The sequence below is a fragment of the Serinus canaria genome, chromosome 1A (assembly GCF_022539315.1).
Source record: "Serinus canaria isolate serCan28SL12 chromosome 1A, serCan2020, whole genome shotgun sequence".
In the NCBI taxonomy this organism is placed as follows: Eukaryota; Metazoa; Chordata; class Aves; order Passeriformes; family Fringillidae; genus Serinus; species Serinus canaria.
The window spans coordinates 11,970,336-11,992,769 of NC_066314.1; the positions used below are offsets into that span (position 1 = coordinate 11,970,336).

Genomic DNA, 22,434 nt, shown 5'->3' on the forward strand with positions numbered 1-22,434 from the left:
CTGGTCAGTAGTGAGGGTCTCATCCCTACAGACATCCACGTTTCCTACATTAACATTCCCAGGCATGTGTCCTGAAGTGACTCAGTGGTGACACTGAGCAGTGAGGTACCCTTGGGACTCACAGAGGCAGGTGTTCCCTGACCTTTCCCATGTGAGACCTTCCCATGGAATAATGCTTCCCAGAATATGCTACAGGGGCATCCAGGCTCAGCCTAAATATTCACTGAACGAGTGCCCAGGGCCGTTTTCTCATGTTTGGACTTGTGATGTGCACCTGGCTGTCTGTCAGTGAGCTGTTAGCACTGACATAGCTACCCAAGTGTAAATGTCAACCAGGTGATGACTGATTAAGGAAATAAGTGGTCCCAGGCTCTCAAAGTTATGAACAGTCACCAAAATATAAAGTAAATGTTTAGATGTTGCCAGGATGAGGTTTGTCACTGGAAGTTAAAAAGTCATATTTAACTAGAAAAGAGAAAACTGACAGATATTCTCAGGTGGCAGTGGAACATTACCAGAACACTGAAATACTTATTTTCCTAGTAAAAAAAGCACCACACAACTCACTCCTGTACACTTTGTCTAAAAGCAGCTAAAGTAAAAAACCTTAGATGAGTGTAATGAACAATTTCCTTGTCAAACCATGATTCCGAACATAGCTAGGTACTGAAAGTTACATTTTGCTAACAAATAGCTAAAACTCAAGCCCAAAAATACACAGAATGGAAGAATGTGAAAGCAGGGCCAGCACAAACAGCAGGATGCAGCTATGCTTCCAGTGATCTTTTCTATCTGGGGCCAAGTTTCTCAACCACTAACTCAGGGGAAAATGCCTTGTTGGAGGCAGTGGTATCTTAATGAGATTAGGGGCAGCTCACCAAAGAAAATTCTGCAGGACTGAATAGTTAATTTAGAGAAGGACTATTGCAGCAAAATCACAGTCCAAAAGCCATTAAAAAGTTTCATGTTAAATGTAAATACTAGCCTCACTTTTAAATGCAATATGAATTGGAAGTGATCAGCTTCCAATTCAGCAAGCCAATCCAAAAGCATCAAAGTGCATTTAGAGATAACCATGCTATTCTGTGTCTGCCTAAGTAACATGACTACAGGCATCTTTCTGAATTTTTGTACTAATTTGTAGTGTTTTCCTTGGAAAAGACTATCTGAGTCATAAGAGATTCTAAGTCTTAGAATTTTAAAAAATCCTTTCTCTCTTTCTTAGAGTGGGTTTGATACAAGGGATAGGAAAAGACTGTATAAGAGAGGCTTTTCTACATTGGACTGTAATCAGTCAGGAGGAATTGTTGAAGGAGGGAACACATGTCTAGATAAAACAACTGCTCTGAAAAAGCGGAGATCAGGTTTTTTTTGAAATCTCAGAGAAGGTAGGTGAGGTATGTACAGCACTAAACAAATAGGCAAATACAAGACCTATTTTAAAGAATGGAAGGGGTGCAGATGGAGCTTTGGAACCATGATAACTTCTCTTTCTGAAGAATAAATCTGAAACACATAATTAAGTTTTCTTTGTAGTCATCAAGAAGATAAAAATGACAGGGATAACAGCCAGCACAGGTGTGTTGAATCATGCCAGACCAATGTCCACTATGATAATTCCACAGGCCTATGGATGAAAAATGGTAGGTGTAATACATTTTGATCTTTATATAGCTTCAACATTTCATATGATATTTTCATAAACAAGCAACATAAATGGGTTCTTGATTAAAATATACAGAAAATACCTCATCAGTAGAATGAGGTTAAGCTCAGAGAGACTGCAAGTATTTTTTGGAAAAGATTCAAATGCAAAATTACCTTTCTCTGAAAAAAAGGTCTGAATCAAAAAGATAATAGTAAAAAAAGAAAAATGTAAGTAGTTACATGTAGGCAGGAAAACTTGCCTGTACAAACACAGAATCAAATCAACTGGTTGGATGTCTTTTCTTTAAAAAAGGGTCTGTTGTTACACACATTAACATGAAGATGAATCACCATGTCATGTGTCAGGAAAGGTGCCACCATAGCTGGATGCTTAAGCAGGAAGGTGACCTGCAGGATGCCTGAATGAATCCTTTCACTAATCAGCCTCAGGTACAAGGCACTGCCCTTCATGACAAATAAAGACTATATTGCCAAAAATTAAAGAAATGCAGAAGAAGAAAATCCGTAAGAGCTTTTTGAAGGAAACAAGGTTGTATAGCCCAGCAAAAGGATGGGAGAGGAACATGATTAACATCCTTCCAGTAACATGAAATGTTACAGAAAGGAAAAGAATGGTCCATTTGTAATATCTCTGGGGGACAGAATACAAACCAATACTCTTACACCACAGCCAGAAAGATCCAGACTAAAGCTCAAGAAAATTTTTCCATTGTTAAGGAAAGACTGGGATAGCTTACTTGGGGAAACCTGTTTCTAAGTGGTGGCTTGAAATCACAGCCTAGCCCTCTCAGGCAATCCAATGCTGCTGTGGGAGCAGATTGCCTAGAGAAATTCTTTATCTCTCCACTAGTCCCATTATTCTATGATGTGGTGATATAGTCTGAAGATTTTCGTGTGTTAAAACCTGGACAAATGTGTTGGCAAATGCCTCAAATAAACTGACAATCCTTGTATATTGCCCAAGCTCTAAGGCATGAAAGTCCCATCCACAGCACCATGACAGCTCAGCAGGTCTACGTGTTGGACTAATTAATGATTAAAGCTAAGTATTTCTCATTGATGCATGAAGGTAGATTAGTTTTTATGGGTCACTTCAGTCAGCAGGAGCAGTCCCTTGATGTGCAGTCCCAATTAAAAGTTACATAGTTTTATGCCCAGAGAAAACCACCTTACAGTCTCACCAGGTATCTTTTGTGTAAAAAAGTGCCTGTAAATATTTCTATTTTTAAATCTTTACCTTTAGAAGCCTACCTAGTCCATGTTATTTGCACTTGCTTAGAGGGGGTCTGGTCTTGCTTCAGATGATAGTATTTTTTAGCTTAACTATTCACCAGTGTTTTGTGGAAATAGGAAGCTTCTGATGAAAAGCATACAAGTGGAACATGCATCACTTTGATGATTAAGCAGCTCATGTGGAATGCAGGAGATCCAGGTGAAGTGTTTGTTCTTGCTGAACTGGCACACAGCCCTGATCTGGGCTTTTCCCCTTCCCAATGGGCACTACAGCTGCTGAGATTATGGGTCAGTTTTTGCAGTCTGTAAATATTTCTGATTTAAACTTTTTTCATTGATAATAGTACCTAGTCCATGTTACTAGCACTTACTTCAAGGAGGCCTGGTGTTGCTGAAGACAGAAGGAGGCAGGAAGGGTAGGAAAGGGGGAAGACAAAAGAGGCACAGGTACAGGATTCACCCTGCCTAATCCAGACAGTGTGTGACCGTGGTAACTGAACAGAAGCTGAGTCAGCTTTCAACGTGGGGTCAAATCTGTAATCAGTACAAGAACCAGCAGCATGAATTTGGCAATCGACACCAAAATTCAGATTCGGGCTCATGGGTTTTGTTTACATCATGGAGGTAAAGCCAAACAATTTGAAACTGCTTCTCATTGGACTTAGTTCCTATTGGCAGTGGGAGTAAGAGCATTAATGATGAATGGTGGGGCATAAGGAGATGAATGAGTTAAAAGGCAGCCTGAGCCATGTAATATTCAGTAATCACAGTATCTAGTTAAATTTTAAAGGTTGATAACTGATTATTTGCCATTCTTCACTGGAAAACTTCTCACTTGGGAACATTTATTAAGACTACTGTATGCCTAATATCACACCACTCTGTATTTTCCTACTTTTTATGTTTCTGTCAACATTGCAAAGATATTTAACCACCTCCAACAATAGCCTCCCTTTAACAGTGATTTTAGGTTTCACATGAACTATCATCATAAAGGAGAAAGTTGCAGGAATGCAGAACAGAAAAAGCAAAGTTTCATGATTGATTCTGTCAGTTCACAGAAATCATCTGCATTTTACTACTGCTTGTATTTGACTCAGTGACTCTCAGTCTCATTTTAAATCTTACTTGAAAACTTTGGGGTCTTTTTAGTTTTTTTTCATTTAGTCTTCTTTTATTTTTTAATATTGCCCCAGTTCATAATTTAAATCTGTGATGGCCCTGCAAAGGTCTTTGGGACATGATTTACATGAGGTATTAAAACATGTACTATGTTTTGTTCTTGTAGCAGAGCATACAATTTCTCCAGAAGGCCAGAAGTAAGAGAATAGTGCAAGCACTATTAAACAGTGAGCCACAGCTTCCACTGATGTGAGTCTGAAAGGCAATGGAACAGCCCAATTTATGATTTTGTGCAGGCATGAACAGAGTATCTATGGGAAAAATTACCATCTGGAGATAAGGTCAAGAGTAAATGAGCCATTTCAGAAAGCAAGGAAAGAATGTCCCAAGCACTGCAGTTTGTTAGCTGTTTAATGCTATTTTGTAACTAGGACTAAAACTTACACTGTTTTTGTGCAAAAGAAAATATATGTGGATTATATCATTGTAGGCAGCAGAGTTTCCAGAGTAGGCTCAGGGTCAAGTGTGAATTGAGTTATTATTTTAGAAATTTGATGGTCTAAGTGTATCTCCCACCCCTCCACCTACTCCATCAATACAGTTTTAACAAATTTTATCTACAGTCTCATTTTTCCCCCATGACTCCCATTCTCCAGCTTAGTCATACTGACATTTCAGGCTATGGGGTGGGTTAGCTGGAATTCCATACCCAGGAAACATTTGGCATGTGTGAAACAAAGACCATGAGCCAGTTACACATAAGCATAGAAACTCATATATGTGAAGTTAAAAATATGTATCAGTGTTTTGCTAGACAGGTGTATTACTAAACTTGCTGTTTTAATTAACCTTGTACATCCAGATATTTTTTTCCTATGAAATCACCGTAAATTTTAAAATACAGAACAATAGTAAAAAAAGTTTCCTTTAACACCAACCTGTGTCCGAATTTTCACCAGATGTGCATCCAGGGCATTCTTCACTGTGAGCTCTTTAAAACACAATTTAACTTCTCTTTTTTTCTCAACCAACTTCAGCTTCAGCAAACTGATCTTTTCATCCATAGTTTGCACCTTAGTATCTCCATTCCTACGCAACATCTCTTGCCTGTTTATTTTTTCATACAAAATGCCCAATTCTTCTTCTCGTTCTCTGAGCAAAAGACCACTGAAATAAAACCAAGATTTAAAGATAATTTTAAAAAAAATGAGTCATATTCAGTCTGTTCCATTCAAGAACATTAAAAAGTTATCTTAAAAGATAGTAATAATCTGTGACAATGTATGAAGCTTTCGCAATTATTATTTTAATCTAATGACAGCATTTTAAATAAATAACAAAATACTTGCAGTGTAAAAATCAGAAAACAAACTCTTGGAAAGTTGACTCTTGTCTCTCACATAAATTTTAAGGTCTTCTGGCCTTCCACAGCATTTAAAACTGGATTAAGATCAGAGAGATCTAGATAATCTGCATTTTGCAGATGCCGTAACTGTGCACAATGCACAAACAGAGCAGGTGGCTACAAGTTCTCAAGGCATTCAGTAACCAAGATACCATGTTTTCTGAATAATAATTCTGAAGCATGACCATGATCACCAGTGGAGAAACATCTACCTAATGCAAAGCAGCACTGGCAGTGCAGTGAGGGGGACTGGTCAGTGAAACACAGCTGTGCCACAGACCTTTAGCAATCCTAGTGAGGACGGCTCACAAGCTAAAAATATTGTTGCTTCATGAATGTCAAAATTAAGCACTACCTTAGATCAAATTTACAAATGTACCTCTCATTTCGTTGCTCAATAACCCTTTCATAATTTTTGCGTAGCTGTGAAATTTCCTTTTCCTTGTGTGTGGCTTCAGCAGTAAGTCTGTCAACATTCATATACTTTTCCTTTTCTTTATTCTCTAGCATCTCTTGTTCAACTTTGGCATAATCATTTTGGATCAACTCTTTTATTCTCTCATTCTTTTTAATCTTCATATAGTTCTCCTGCAATTTTCTTTAACGAAACAGAAATGTGGGAATATTTTTAGTTCTTTCAATTTGAAACCAATTTCAGCAATTAAAAGCAGAGCTTAAATGTATTTCTCAAGCACACAAGGGCTTCTCTATGTCTCTGTTTCACAGAAGCTTTATGAAAAGAAGAAAGACATTCTGAGAGCAGGTTTTATTGCACCTTCTTTCCAGCTTGACAAGAACTGGATTCTGGCACAAGAAAAATGCTATACAGGGAGCATTGCAGTGCAGCTTTTTTATTCTCTACTAGGTAGCCCAAGTAGCCATAAAAAATAAAGTTTGAGAGCATATACATAAACTGTGATGAAAAGTCTTAATGTGTAGAAATCCTGCCATTCTATTTAAAAAACAATATTTAAATTATTTTGTGGTTGCAACTCAAAGTCCTCCAAAGCTATTGTTTATAAAACAGTGTATCACAACATTGCACCAGAAAGAAAATTATTAGATTGCCCATTATTATTTCATCTGCCCATTTGACAGATGAAAAAAGAAACTAAAACATAGTGGGAGGTTAATGACAAGATCACATAAAAATAAAAACAGATCTCATTATTTCCAGCATCTTTGTTGATCACTGGATGATGAGGGCCCCTCATTTAAAAGACAGATTCTTGTCACCAAATGGAGTATTTACTGTCTCACAGCACAGAATTTAGAATTATTGCATTTGATCTGTGGTATCACTTCTGGATCAAGACACAACTTTAGCTACACCAGGAAGATATTCATGTCAACACACAAAAGAGGTAGTGAAAGGAGAAGCAAAGTCTCCTGTTAAAATACAGACCTGCAGATGAAATATCCTTCCCTCATGGGCTCCATCATTAAATTGCTGATTTACTGTGTACAGGGCAGGGAGCTGCTTTCTTTCATTTCCCCCACATGTATAACACTTTGAGTACCACAGGGTATTACTGAATTTAATTAAATGTCTGTAAGTCAAGTTTCAGACTGAAAGTATAACAGAATTGCAGAAATGCAATGTGCTTTAAATATTTTCTGAAAATTTCTTGCCTTACTTGGACTGATACTCTGTCCTCCAAACTGCATAGGTTGCAGTGAAGTCAGTGGTATGGATACTAAAGTCTGTTACTAGAATTTAAAATATTTTTCATTGGCAAGAGAGTTACTGAAAATTCAATACCCCTGGCTAGTTTTAAATCTAGTTTTGCAGAGCCCAAAAAATCTGTTGGATGTGTAACAAGTAGGGACATCAATAATAATATTTATATACTTCTGGTATCTATACAAAATTTATGTCTTATTAGCCTTTTTTCCCCCTTCTTGCATCAAATGGGAAGGCCTCAAAATTTTTACAACAAAATGTCAGCTTGTACATCTTGACAAAATTGCTTCAATTACTGAAGTTCTACCTCTTTTTTAGCTATCTCTAGCATGACTTTGAAACCAAACTACTTGGAAATTCACAAAAAATTCTTAGTGCATTCTTTGTCTGATTTAACAATTTTTGGCACCAGTAATGAAGTTTTTGGAAAATCAAGCTCATTTTAACTACTCAATTTTGGTTTTCCTGTTTTGCTTACACAGTTTGCTATTCACTGTCTCCCTACTTGCCCAAGGACAGAATTCCAAGACATTGTATTTCTGTCTATATCACAGAATTTCATCACTAGAATGACATAAATATGGCAGAAAGATATTCTCACTAAATAATGGTCTAGGAGAAAAGAGAGTCACCAGTACCAGCTATTCTGCCTCATTATCTTTGCTGTGAATGTAACCTTTCATTTTGTCTAAGTTTGTTTGGAAATTGAAACCACATTTTATCTGAAATAAATGTTATGTAATAAAATTCAGTGTGAGTTTGAACCAAAATCCCCAATTTGATGTAATTTCATAATTATACAGCCATATTCCTACCTAGTGACTCCTTTAATAGTCCCATGCATCACTTCATTAGGGAATCCTATGTGTCAGACCTCCCTTCCTCTAAGCACAGCAGATCTGAGTGCAATGGTGATGCTCACATTGAGTGAAACAGCCTGATAATGCAAAACCTGAGAGATCCAAGAACTCTGATATAAAGGATGAGAAATGAGAGAGTAGCTAGACAGACTTCAAAACTACTTTCTGACAAGCATTGATGCCCAAACTAGGTGTGGAGTGTTAGTGGGATATGAGACTGGAACAGATTATGGAGGGGTTTTCTAAATGCCTTTGGTTTAATCAGATTTAAAAAGTCATGATAATAACTATCAAGGATTATATGGGCATAATTGAAGATGGAATAGATTCCTCCTAAGATTTTTTCCAGTCTTAAATTTCTGTAATTGTGAACTACAGCATACTTTAAACTCACCTTTCTCTGGTCATAAGAGCATCTCTTAAATTTTCTATATTATTTTCTAGCAATTTTACCCGGCTTTCACCTTCTTTTGCTTTCCACTGAGCAATACGCATCAAATCTATACATTTGTCCTTTTCAATTTGCATAAGATCACACATCCTAGTAACGCCTTGGATTCTGAAGAAATGAGATGTGGGAAAGGAATAATTACTAGCATTTTAGGCCTGCATTACTTGCATAAAATTTACTTTAGAAGACTTTTTTGAAATAATGTATTGTTATTATTTTCTTACTCTTTTTCGTTTTCTTTTTTCATCTTTTTACAGATGATTAGTTCACTATCCATTCTTTTTAGTTCTTTAACAAGACTTTGGAGTTGAATCTGAAATTTAAATAAAATTTAGTAAGCACTTTAGATATACTAAAGAAATGTCTTCAGTGAAATTACCCAGAACAACTCTTAGATGAGAAAAAGACAGTGAGAGGACATTATTAGAAGAACCTTTTCTTATTATGTTTTTATTACAACAACATAAAAAAGCACTGTTTTTCCATTTATATTAAGCTTACAATTACTATTAGTAATGTAGACAATTTGATGCTGCATCTTAAATGCTTGGTTCCCTCTGTCTGGAGTTCCACTCTTTCTACTGATCAGCCTGTCAAGTCCATTACTATATAATTATTTAGCATATGAAGCATTGAAATTGTGTCTTTACAAATAAAATTTCTTTCTTACTCAATTCTGACTTTTAAGCAGTCACTGATGTTTGAGCAGAATTGCATTCTGTTAAGTTTCTGGATCTTTTCATTCAGTTGTGTTCAGTCCTCAATAGCCTGGGCCATCAATCCTAAATTGAGAGGCCTTTTCTCCTCTCCCACTGGTATCAGGAGGAGGAGATTGGTATTAGGGAAAGCTGGTGGATGATGGCTAGCAACTTTGGACTTGTCTGTGTGTCCCTGAATTTGTATTATTTTATTTGTTTTATTTGTTTATGGACTGATTTTATTGAAGGCACAAAGCCTGACATGTTTGTTTATTTTTACAATCAGAGTTTCCCAGGATGGTGGAAGAGTAGCATATCTAATTTATCTGATTACAGATATACATTTTGGAAACATCAATACCTTGTTTCCATATAGCAATTTGGTATTTAGCAAATTCTATATGACATCACAGCACACGCCATGTCAGAAAAATGCAGGCAGCAAATACAATGACTAGTCATAGGAAGAGTTTTCTTTCCTTCTTTCTCTAAATCAATATCATTATTTATGCTTTGAAATGTAACAGGAAAATAGAAATTTCTGCCTCACTTTGGAATGAGTGGTAGTTCAGTTTATCTGCTAATTTTCATATATTTGTAAACTAAACCACACAGTTTTTCTTCTGGGAATCTCAGGGTGTCTGCTATTCTGCCTCTTTCTTTCAAATTGTTAATTTTATCCCATGGGTTTGAAAGAAAATCACAGAATCTCAGAATCACAGAATGTGCTGAGTTGGAAGGAACCCAACCCCAAGACCATCAAGACCAACTCCTGGCCATGCATGGCACCATTCCGAGCAGTCACCCCATGTGCCTGAGAACACTGTTCAAACAATTCTAGAACTCTTTCAGGCTGGTTCTGTGATCACTTCCCTGGGGAGCCTGTTCAGAGCCCAACCACCCTCTGAGTGAAGAACCTTTCCCTAATGCTGAACCTAAACCTCCCTCCAGCACAACTGCAGACCACTCCCTCAGATCCTGTCACTGGTCACGACAGAGCAGAGATCAGTGTCTGTCCCTCCTCTTCCCCTCATGAGGTACTTGTGACTGCAGTGAGGTCTCTTCAGTCTTCTCCAGGCTGAATAGACCAAGTGACCTCAGTTGCTCCTCACCCAGCTTCCCCTCAAAGCCCTTCACCATCTTTGTTGCCCTCCTTTGGGCACTCTCTAAATGTCCTTTCAAATATCTTGTTTCAATTATGGAGTCATATTTTAACATACTGCACTGCACCACAAATTGCAATTAAACACCACAGTATTGTGAGTTTCCAATGTTCTGGTGGAACTCACTAGTAATTTAATTTCTCCCTTAATATACCAGTGGTATTTTGAGCAATCTTCCAAATATATAATTTTTTACCTTGGCTTTCTGAATATCCCTGCATTTCAGTTGCTTCTCATCAGCTCTGAGCAAAGTCAGACGTGTAAGTGTGGATAACTCATTTCTGCATTTTTCCTGCTCTTTGAAAAGCAAGCGTTCTGCAGCAATGCATTCTTCTAACGTGCGGGCATCCATATCTGATATCATTTCCTAGAGAAGAGGAAATTTAAATCCCAATGCAACAATGTATCAGTGCTGGCAAACCCAAAGTTGGAAATACTTTCGGTTTATCCGCAATGTAAACAAATATACAGACTATATAGATTTAAAACCATAATAAATTATTGCTTTAAAACACCATGCACAATCCCTATAATAACATTTCAAAATATATTATCACCTAGGAGCATTTCTGTTCCTCAGTCCAACATCTTTCAGCTATTGTCCACTGGAATATAATCTTTAGGTAAGTTCAGTGCCATATCTTCAGGAGGAGGTGAATGGAAGCTCCCCAGGCCCCACTGACTGCATGCCTGTCTGTGGCACACAAGTTACATATCCCAGAGAATGACTGTAAGTACTGGAAGGCACATGTATCCAAACACAAGCAGATCCCTGCTTGATAATGTTAATGAATTCAAACAAAGCACATAAAGAAAATGGATATAAGGGTAAGAAGACAAGGAGGTTTGACCTTGGAGGTACCAAGGAGGTATGTCTGAAACAGATTGCTTCTTATAAGGTCATTTATGTAGTGGCAACTACTAATGCTCATGTAACACAAGTATCTGCATTGCCACACTCTGCATGACTGTGCTGCATACAGACAGGCATCCACAAATGACAGAACTGTGAAGATGAAAAATCTTAATGTACAAATGCTGAATTTCTATTGTTGCAGCAAGACACAGTTTCATATCCAAAGGAAATTTATAACAATAAATTTCTAACTGCAGTGTCATCAACAACATTTAGAAAGACTTAAACTAGAAAGTAGATTTGCTTTCTACCTTCTAGTATATGGCCAGTAACACCAAAAATGTTTTTAAAAAGGAAAGACAAGTGGTTTTTAAAACTGAAGAAATACTATTGCATTTTCTCACCAGAAAGCTGCAGCTAGAAACTCCATTATTTTTTTTCTTCAAACAGTCCCTTTATTCTCATGATAGAAAACCAACTGTCAAAATGAAAAATTATGAGAAAGCAGAATTCAGCACCTGTTCAGCTAAATCTCTCTTGATCGTTTCAATCTCGTCCTGCAGTTCTTGTCGTCTTTCTAATAATGCTGCATTGTTTTTTGAGCTAATTTCTGCCTACAAAAATAAACCAAGCAAATAGTGATGCAAACAAAAAAGGAGGAAAATTTAAACTGCTGATACTGTGTTAGAAGCAATTAAGAATAGAAATTAAAGAAATTAAATTAAATTTCTCTCTTATAATTGCTAGTACAAGAATGCTTAATTTAGTAGAGTTCCTCAGCAACTTACTGAAGTTTCTCAAATTTTTCTTTCAAGAACTATGAACACTAAACTTCACAAATTTAGAAGGTTTATGGTTTTCAGCAACTAAATTGTCATTAAAAAACCAATAAACACAGAGACAATATATAAAAATATAACCTAAATTCACAGAGGATTTTCAGAGTGAAATTCTGAGCTTACTAAAGTAAAAAAAGAGTTCGCATCTATATAGAATGGATATCACATTTTTTTCTTTTTATCACTACAGTAGGATTTTTATTAGACCTTAGAAAGTCAAATCTAATAACACAAACATTTATGTATTATTTTTTCATATACATTATGGGAAAATTCATTTATTCAATCAGGTTTTAACACTAAGTATGTGAAGGAATACATTAAAAACACTACCTCTGATTAAAATATATCTGATCAATCTCACTACAACTACTTACATGATATAACTTGTAAGACAAAAAGCTGTACTAGCCTCACTGTAATTAACTTCACTTAAAAAATTCTTTATGGTTTTAAGAAAGCAAGAAAAAAATGCCTCAGGCTAACTATGATGGCATACATTGCCTCTGTGAATAGATGGGGATAAACAATTTGGCAGAAACTACTCTGATAGGAAAAGGGATATTAATTTTAAAATAAAGAGGGAGGATTAGATAAAAGGAAGAATTTTGTTTTACAAGGATAGTGAAACACTGGCCCAGGTTTCCCAGAGAGGTGGTTGATGTCCTATTTCTGGAAACATTCAAGGCCAGGTTGGACTGAGGTCTGACTAATCTGATCTAGATGAAGGTGTCCCTTCCAGCTGCAGGGTTTGGACCAAATAACCTTTAAAGATCCATTCCAGCCCAAATGATTTTAATTTCAAATCTCTAATTTCAAATGGGAAAAAATTACATTTAACAACACACCTGGAAGATATTAAAAAATAATACACACAACTCTGTGATATCTTGCTCTGATCTAAACCAGATGTTAGAGTTCACCATAAATCAATACTGATAGGTAGATGTTTTGCACTTGTTATTTTCACTTCTGTGATAGTATTGTAAAATTAAATTCTGTTCATTATGGCAGAGGGAAAGAGACACAGTACAGGTCAGTGTGGAGTTACTTTAGTTGCAGCTGCCAGCTCTGAGGTTTGATTTGACTTAGGTTTACTAAAATGTCAGTAAAGCCTGTGCTAAGAAGACTTTTGGTCTTGTGTTGGGATCAAAAATAACTTTTCTGTGGAGCATATTTAAGTTACCACTTCTGCTGTGTGAAAATAAAAGGCTCATATAAACATGTTTAATCTATTAAGGACTTCTGTTCACATAAGACAGGGCTAAATTTATGCACTTTTGGCTGTCTCTGCATTGGCTTAAGCAAAGAGAAGGCCCACATGGAGAGGAGCAGCAGCTCTGCTCCAGGCTTGAGGCAGCAGGACCAGCAGTTCTCTTTCACACACAATTTTGGTGTTTAGCAATAGCTGACCTTTCACAACATACCAACAAGAAAAACACATTTGAAGGAAGTGTTCCTGTAATTTCCTTATTCTACAAACCAGTCATTCTGCACTTAGAATATGATTCAAAAGAAGAAATTTGGGGAACCACACTGATGTTCTGCTGCTTCTGCAATCACATATTTATATAAAAAATTCATTCTTGTGATTTTTTTTTTCACTTTGAATCACAATGAATAAATGTAAATCTGGGGGTTTAAGTAGTTAAAGAAATTTTATCTACTTAAAATACTGTTTTTTAATTTTTGCTAGGTGTGCTTCCAAGTCTTACAAATTAAAATTGTCCCAATATAGCAAAAGCCTAGCAGAATCAAGTTGGCCACTTGACTCTTCTTACTGCAGTACTGTATTTCAGTGCAGAGGAGCAGTGATTTCACATTTGCTCTTCTAACAGAGACAGAAAAGGAATCAAAGAAAATATGGAGCATGGGAGGATGGGCTAAAACAACTCTATTGCTGTGGCTATTTGCATTACAGTAGTATCCTGCAGCTGCTGGAGTAAAATAGTGATCAGAATTCCTCTTCTCTCTCTTATGGCATTCCTTTTCCCTTACTCCTCATGATGTTTTTGTAACACACATACAAGGTCTTGTCCTTCCACAGGGTGAAGGAATTGGGCTAGGATGGGTTTGGATCTCACCCCAGACTGTGAACTCTAACCACAGCTGCTGGTGAGTTATGGCATTTGATTTTAGCATTACATGTTTTTAAACAATTGTGGTTCTCCATCCAGGAACATTTCCTCAATGGGAACACATGCAAAAATACCAACTCCCAGATTCTCTTAGCTGATACTGAACAGAAACTCTTTAAGCATTAAGATCAAAGTCTGGAATATGAGTCAGCCCTTTAATCATTATTTAAGGAAATTCAATCCAAAACTTTGTTGTGTAGTTCTAGAGCTTTCCTCCCTTCTCCCAGGTGAGCTTATATTACTAGGTAATACACAAGTGAATTCAGGAGGAATTTCAAGGGAGACAAAAAATATTGTTTAATAATATTAAGTATTATCAAGTAATAATTGGAGTTGTTTAAATAGCAAAGCTAAGTATATATGAGTTTAGATATGTATAGCTATTTTTTAAAACTTTACAGTTATGCCCTGAAAAATTTGAAGGACAGTGTCAAGGTAGGAAACATCAAGTGCTGTGAAAAAACATTCACCTGACTAAACAAGATTAATTTTTTATGACTCAGAATTTAGACTGAGCAAGGAGCAAGTATAGGAGAAAATATATATAGGAAAAAGAGAATGGAAGAACCAGTGATGAGAGAAAGAAATTATAAAAAAAATTATAGACAAACTAAATTTTTAAGAAAGAATTGGAAGAAGAAAAGAAAGAAAATGCTTTGAACCCACAAGCAGAACAGCATTTCCCTTTATCATAGTCAAAAGACTAAGTAAAACAGAAAAGAGTAATGCATTATTGAAAGAGGAATGGGTGAAATACTAAAGCAAGGAGGAAATGAGGGAGATGAAATAATGGTCTTCCCCCCCTTTTCCCTTGTAAGACTATCAAGAGATTTCATAGAAATATTTCTTACGAGAAAATTTACAATCTTTAGAATCAATGCATTCATACAGACCTCTGATTTGAGTCTTTTATGCGTTGCCTTATCTGCTTCCAAGGAATCCGAAATCCCTTTCAGTTGTAACTCTAACTTTTTTAAACTTTTCAGTTCTTTATCTTTCTTTGTTTGATGGTTACTGAGAATATCTTGTTGATTTTTGTTCTCCGAGACACGTTTATTTAAATTATTTTCCAGAATTTGTCTATATGGATAGACACAGAATTTTAGAAACAGGTAACTTAATCAAGACATAAATGTAAACAGGCACAACTATTTAAATTGGTTTTGAGTACCTCATTACTATGTCTCAGCAAGACAAACTTGTAAACTACTTACAAAAATTACCTAAAAAGAGAGCATTATTGTAACCATAATCAATTATAATACCCAATTATGTCAGTGAGGTCTCACAGACTATTCTAAGTATGCTAAAAATAGCAGTGAATCTAATACATATAGGAAGAAGAAAATATTTTTTATTATAAGGGAACATTTCAAAATAAGATGCCATGGGCCTTCAATACAAAGCTTGAAAAGCAAAAGCATTGTTGCTGAGCATGTGGCCAGAATTACAGCTATTCATCTCCCTCTGCACAGGAGGAATCATTGGAAGCTTGCCTTCAACCTAACAGTTCATTTTACTTTACCAAGTAAATATAAAATTATCATTGAAGGGAATATTAAAGAGACTATTAACTAATCCCCATTGAAATTCAGGATTACAGTAGAGAAGACGTCTATAATCCTCATTTGAAAATGAAAATACTGAAATACTTTATTCTTCTTCAAATTACTTTCAGTGGGTTATGCAGGAAAGAAAATGTGCACACTAAAGAGAGAATTTCTCTAAAATATTTCACTTTTAATATCAAAATCTCATAAGATTTTATCAAATGCTTATGCGTTTTGATGTTCTCTTCAAGCCAGATCCTAAATTCCATGTTCCAAATTTTTATATAAATATTTCAGAAGTGAAAACCAAGCCCGATCATTTATAATTTGCACGGGTTGCAGCATAAAACTTGAAAATAGAAGCAACAGCAGAAAAAAAGAAATAAGAGAATAAAAGAATTTGAGAATAGAGAATTGTTCACTCTTTCCATATGGCTCTTGTCTCTTACTCTAACCTGTCTGATAGGATGGCAAATTCCTTCTCTGCATTAATTTCTAGTAATTTTGTCAAATTATTGCATTGTCGTTCATTCTTTTGTATCAAAGTTTGTCTCTCATCCATTTCCTTCGTAACATCTTTTTTTTCTTGCAAAATCTCTTCGAGCATTTTTTCAGTGGCTTTCAGGGTGCTACTCAATTCTTCTATTTGGTCATTAAGGGCTTCATTCTGCTTCTCTGCATCACTGTGGATATATTTGAACAAAGCAGTAAGGGTTAAAATTTCCACATACGTATTTAAAAGACAAAATGTAAGTTGCCAGACTTTGTGGACATACAAAATAATTTCACAGTAATCTATGTCAAATGTTTGAAATCAGACAGTGAGAACCTTCAAGTTCCAATATAGTCCAACAATAAAACTGCAGATGGGGCTAACTGACAGCTTAGTGCCATGACAGTATTAAAAAGAGTTCTAGTAAATTGATCTCTGTCAGCATTGCCACATACATGGGTGTGACATTTCTAAACATTCTTCCTAAGAACTGGGAACTCTGGTTAGTTTATTCTGTGATGTGACACAAATATACAGAGTCCTTTAAATATTTCATTAATAGCCATCTGCACAATGTAGGTTTTAGAAATTGCTTTAGAATTGCTGTAACACTATAGGGCAAACTTCTTAGATTTATGATGGCAGAGTTGCATTAAGCAGAGTAGTGAGGAAAATGTGGAAGAAAACCATCATACAACTTTTAAACCTGAGAAATTTAACAGTCAAACAGTTGATGTGATACAGAGAGGGATTGGAAGCAGGAGACACAAGCTTCAGTGTAACCCTGTTCATAAACAGGGTACAAAACCCCTCATTCATCTGGATGGCAACTGGGCTGCTGGGATCTGTGGGTGACCTGGCTGAAACCACACAGTGATAATTTGATTTTACACTTAGAGAAAACAGCACATGCCATGCTTCAGAGGAGAAGAACCCCAGCTTCATGAGAGAGAGGAAGAAAAGGCTGGCTGCTGGCTTGCATTTCCCCTGGTGAAGTATTAGAGACTGCAACTCATGTCAGGACCTTACAGCAAAGCAGCTGTGACTCCACAGCTGGTACAGAAGGACTAAGGGAGAATGGGTTTGTAGCTCAGGGCACACTGTCAGCTGTGGAATTGTTAGTTTAAATGTTGATCCCAATTTTAATCAACAACCATTCTCAATCATTTCTATAACCAAGGGATGAGAAGAAGTCATACATATATATATTCATGTATTAATAGAATTATTTATTAAAAACATACATTTTTTTCTGTTTCAACTTCTCAGTTTCTTTTGCAAGCTGCTTTGGAACACCAATGATCCTAACTAGCTCAGCCTAGTAACAAAACAGAAAAGTTTGATTAATAGCTTCAAAAGCTGATGAATTTTCATAGCAGTAATATTAATTTAAAGCTGTTGTGAAAATCAGTAGGAAACATTTTTTAATTGCTTAAGTTTTTCCCAGAAAATTGTAGTTCCTACTATTAAAACTAAACATTGATGTTTACAATTTAAGTGTATCTTCAAGATAAAAAATATGCTTGAATATTATTAATACATCTTATTATGCTATTTTTACCATGGATGGAAGTAGACCCAGATATGTTTTTAATTCTCAGTGTAAATATGTATTAACTGTAATCTGATCAAACTAAAATAACACAACATTACTAAGATGTCTTTATAGAAACCACTTTTTAATCAAAATCATGACTCTAACAGGAGCAGAAGGAGATGGCACAGCGGCATGTTTCATGCCTATTGGAAAATCGTCTAATATTTAATGTAATGGCACAATGAATTTGGAATGACAACACCCAGAAGATTCACTGCTCCTTTGGTCAAAACATGGACCCATACACACACATGCACACCCACTCACAGGTACATAGGCACAATTAATTTTGTGTTACTTTTAAATAAGTATGCATCTCCTGAAGCTTTTTCATTTCTTCCTCGTCTGTTAATATCAGCTTTTCTTTGGATGAAACAGCTTCTTTTATTGAATCAATTTCTGCTTTCCTCTGGATTACTTCTTTGCTGAGCTCATCACAATTTTCTTTCAACTGTTGAGCTTTATCATTTTTCTTTAAAAATGAAGTAAAAGACCAGATTAATTGTGTTTTCCCTTTTACATTTTGCAGGTTTCTGAAAACACAGACTCACTAACATTGAATGATGATTATTAGTGACAAGATATTAAATGTATTTCTTTTACCAGATGAGTGTTTCTTCTATCAATACTAACAGAATTTATTTTCAACAAACCCACATATATTCCTCAGGATTTATGACTACAAATGTATTTTTCATGTTTACATCCTAGAACCAAAAACCTGCAGCTATCTTTACAGGCAGTATCTATTTGCTGAATATAGGAAACATTTCCTTGGGTACAAAATTCCAGATCTTTTTTGACTCAGTTATTTACTGCTTGTCCTAGTTATCAAAATTGAATGATCTAATATAGCCTATAGAATCTATTTCTTTTAAAATATATTTTCTATATATTCTATTTAAAATAAACTCTAGAGATGCACACTGGGAAAAAATTTTCAGTGATTTTTTTTATATGTTAGTTGACAGAATATAAAACATTGCTTTTCTTTTGACATTCTACTTACCTTTTCTTTTGACATTCTTTCATATTCATCTTCCAGAAGCCTTTTTTCTTCTCTCAAACTACAGTAAAAATCAAAGCAGAACTAAATATATTAGTAATAGAATACTCATTACTGTAATATAGCAAATGGTAAGAAAGTATGAAAGCCTGTCCTGTGTTAGACTAAAACACAGTTAGCATGAAAAGTGCTCAGATTTAAAGCAAGTTTGCTGACTGGTCACTAGGGGTCTTGAAGGACTGGGTGTATATTTATGGAGGTGCACACATCTTTTTCTACAGTGCACACATCTAAAAATTTGAACCTGATTTTTCTTAGACTGACTACCTCCTGCAGGGGTGCATTCATGCCTCACTCACTCTTGCCCTTTACTAGTGGCACCCTACACCTACAGTTCCTCCCAACCTCAGAAAACAAAATGTTAACACAGAAATGTGGCAAAAGGAAAGAGGAGATGGGTAATAAATAGCCACAAAGACATCAAGTATCAAAGAAAGTGCAGCTGCTAGTGAGAAATCTTCTTCCTATGAATGGTTTCACATACACATTAACTCTTCAGACAACTGTAAGTGAAGCTCCTCAAACCTGGACTGGATCCTGTGGAGAAAAAGTCCTGAAAAGTGGCAGGGGTTATAGGCTAAGCCAAAGGAGTGTGGTAGGAAATGAAATTGAATAGCCATTTAGTTAGATCACTTATATCCAAAACTAAATTGCAATTTCACTTCAGGCAACAGTTGGGACAGATGCTAAAGAAGTGAAGAAGGAAGAAAGGAAAAACCAGGAAAGCTCTTAGATCTTGTGGATGTTTAGTAACACTGCCCTGACAAAGATGAAGGAATCGTTATAAAAAGGGAGCTCAACCAACAAGTTTGTTGGATTTACAGTAGGCAGCTTCTTGGTAGCAGGTAGTAAATACTGCCAAATACAAAAAATTTTCCCTTCTGAAGGTGCATCCCCAGTGCATGCACAGAACAGTTGTGCACCTACAGTAGGTCAATGGGCTACAGCAGTCTGTGTGCCATCACAACCAAATAACTTCACTGAGTCCTCTGTCCCAGGTATAGCAAAGAATCAACTTCAGTGCTTAAATTAATGTTTATAACTCCAGTAGGAGGATAGGCTGGTCAACTTTTGTTGAGACTCATGGCAGTCTGGTAGACTAAATAACTCTTTAAATTAGGGAAGAATTAAGAGAAAGGGACAAATTTCCATAAAACAGTTGTTCACTTGGAGCTATAAAAATGGCATGGCACTCCTGTGCATCCCCACCCACCCAGTGCAGCTATTACAGTTACCTCATAATGTGGCTGATACAGAGAGGAGGCAGCTGATTGCTATTTCTTTTTTTTTTTTCCTGAAACTTTCCAGCGGCAGTGCAAGACTTTGCATGGTGGTGGTGGTTCAGGTTTTAGAAAGTGTGTGGTCATAGGAACAGTGATCAGTCTCCCAGCAGCCAACCTCATGGAGGACCATCCCTAGGACCTTATGTTCAACCCCTTAGCAGGGCTGATTTAAGATTCCCTCCTCCATGCCACCACTCCCACTCTCTCAATAAACTCTTTCTTAAATTTGAGTCCTCCAACAAAAGGAATGAAGCTTATACCTGGAAGTCTCAGGAAATATATTTCTAGTTAAGGAAAGGAAATAGTGAAAAAAAGAGAACTGGGTTGGTGGTGCTGCAATATAAACAGAACAAAACAAAACAACATCTCTCCCATGAATAAGAAGCTCCAGCTCAGATGAAGAGCAGACCCAGAGTAGATGTTGATATACAGCATGTATGATATTTGTACAGACAGACTACAAGTATGCCTCTACAGGGATTGGTAAAGACTAAAAACTAATTTGAATGCCAGCATTTGAACACTCACAGAGTGAACAAGTTTGCAAAACAAAATCTTTTACAGAAAAAAATTGAATTTAAATCAATCTTCCTCCAAAACTGATAAAATTAATTTTAAAAAATTCCAAATTATTTGGCAGTACTTCTAATTGAACTCCTTGGGACTGGCATAATCACACTAAGGATAATGAATGCCCACTTTGCACAAATATCCATAACTGTTTGACTGCCATAAAATATTATTAAATAAGTCCTGTGCAAAATGATTAAAGAGGTACTGCAGGGCTTGTGGTTAGTCTGTGCTGTGCCCTCTTTCATATCACGCTGGACGATCAAAAGAGCAACACCAAAGATCAGGAGGGAGCGCAAATCTGACACTGTTTTCTTTTGTCACATTCCTCACTCATGAGGACAGAGTCCTGTGGAACCATTCCAGTTTCACAACAAAGACTTTTCCATCCAGCAAAAGTAAAATGATTTGAACACTTGATTTTCTGTGACATAAACAAAGGCATTGGGAATGGCAAGAGCCAAGTTACCTAAATAGCTGGCAGACCAAATAATTCCACACAAAAACCAATGGAAGTGTGAAAAGAAAAAATGGGTAAAAAGAAAAAAGTTAAATTTCTCCCTTTTGAGCAATGAGTTTGATCCAGCTGCCCATAGCTGTAAGTCAGGCAGCCCTATGCTAGCTTCCTTACTGTCAGGGATAAAAACTGAAACTTCCAAAGGGCAGGTCATTTCACATTCCAGGTGACTGTTTTAGGATGACATAAATTACCAGTTGAAGATAATATATATCTCTCTGTGAACTCTAAAGGGGAGGCAGGATGATCAACACACATTTAGAAATCAAATAAGATTCTTCAAAAATTGAAATTTAGTCTCTGTTTCAACAGATGAACACATTAGCTTAATGTAAGATAAGCAGAGAAATTCTGTTTTTTCCATTTATCATTTGAATCTTTTAATCTGTGTTAAATGGATATCAACCTCATGTCTTTTTTACTTGGACATCAGTTGCAACAAACAAAACAGCTGCAATTGGCATTAGGAATTTAAATTTCCCATTATTTTATAGCCCTTCCCTGGTGGATGTATTTTTCAACATCATGTAGATTTCATTAATACCATTGTTTTATCTCTAACAATACACACAATGGGAAGAAGATAAAACTCTTAAGTTTAGGCAATAATGTGTGCAAATGTTCTATGTTTCAAATGTTGCTCTTCTTATTTTCATGAAGCCTGATAACAGTACTGTACATGAAAAGCTGTCAGAGGTGCAGTCGTAATGAGTTAAAAAAAGGCAGTTGGAAAACTGGGTCATTAATAAAAATACATTCCAGATTTTTTCCTGAGAGACATTTACAGCTGCAAGCTGACACAGAAATGAAAAAATTAAGACGGAGAGATTAAGAAATATAGGGGTAGTTGTCAACAGAAGTCCATTTCACTTCCTCAGCTCACAAAATAACCACAACACTGTTAGAATTAGAAGTCCCATCATGGAAGAAAGTGAACTCCTTCAGCTGCTGTCTCACAGAGCTGGGATTGCTTGGAAATCCACAGAAGGTGTTTGGCACCTCACAACTATAATCCAGGGACTACAGGTAGAAGTTATCACAGCTGACAAGCTGCCAGCATGACCTTCCTGTAAGGCTATGAGCTGTAATTAATTTGTAGGTACCAGAAGATGCAGTCACAAGACCAGCTGACAACTTCAGCTGTGGTGCTATTTATTTTACTTATGGCCTGTAATTCTTTACTAGAGAAGCTATGGATAACAGCTTAACTTTTCACTTTCTAATTATTGAGTGACTAATAT

At 36.2% G+C, this 22,434-nt stretch overlaps 1 protein-coding gene across 1 annotated transcript in view; it reads right to left on the bottom strand.

Annotated features, from left to right (window-relative positions):
- The window catches only part of CCDC146 (coiled-coil domain containing 146), a 36,426-nt gene that overhangs the window by 4,805 nt on the left and 9,187 nt on the right, over positions 1-22,434 (bottom strand). The window contains exons 3-13 of the mRNA XM_050985668.1: positions 18,767-18,824; positions 18,056-18,229; positions 17,405-17,478; positions 16,123-16,350; positions 15,011-15,197; positions 11,659-11,754; positions 10,481-10,651; positions 8,648-8,736; positions 8,367-8,531; positions 5,808-6,026; positions 4,962-5,190 (exon numbers count right to left, since the gene is read on the bottom strand). Of these exons, the coding sequence (XP_050841625.1) occupies positions 4,962-5,190; positions 5,808-6,026; positions 8,367-8,531; positions 8,648-8,736; positions 10,481-10,651; positions 11,659-11,754; positions 15,011-15,197; positions 16,123-16,350; positions 17,405-17,478; positions 18,056-18,229; positions 18,767-18,824 (1,690 nt within the window). The remainder of the gene's footprint in view (positions 1-4,961; positions 5,191-5,807; positions 6,027-8,366; positions 8,532-8,647; positions 8,737-10,480; positions 10,652-11,658; positions 11,755-15,010; positions 15,198-16,122; positions 16,351-17,404; positions 17,479-18,055; positions 18,230-18,766; positions 18,825-22,434) is intronic.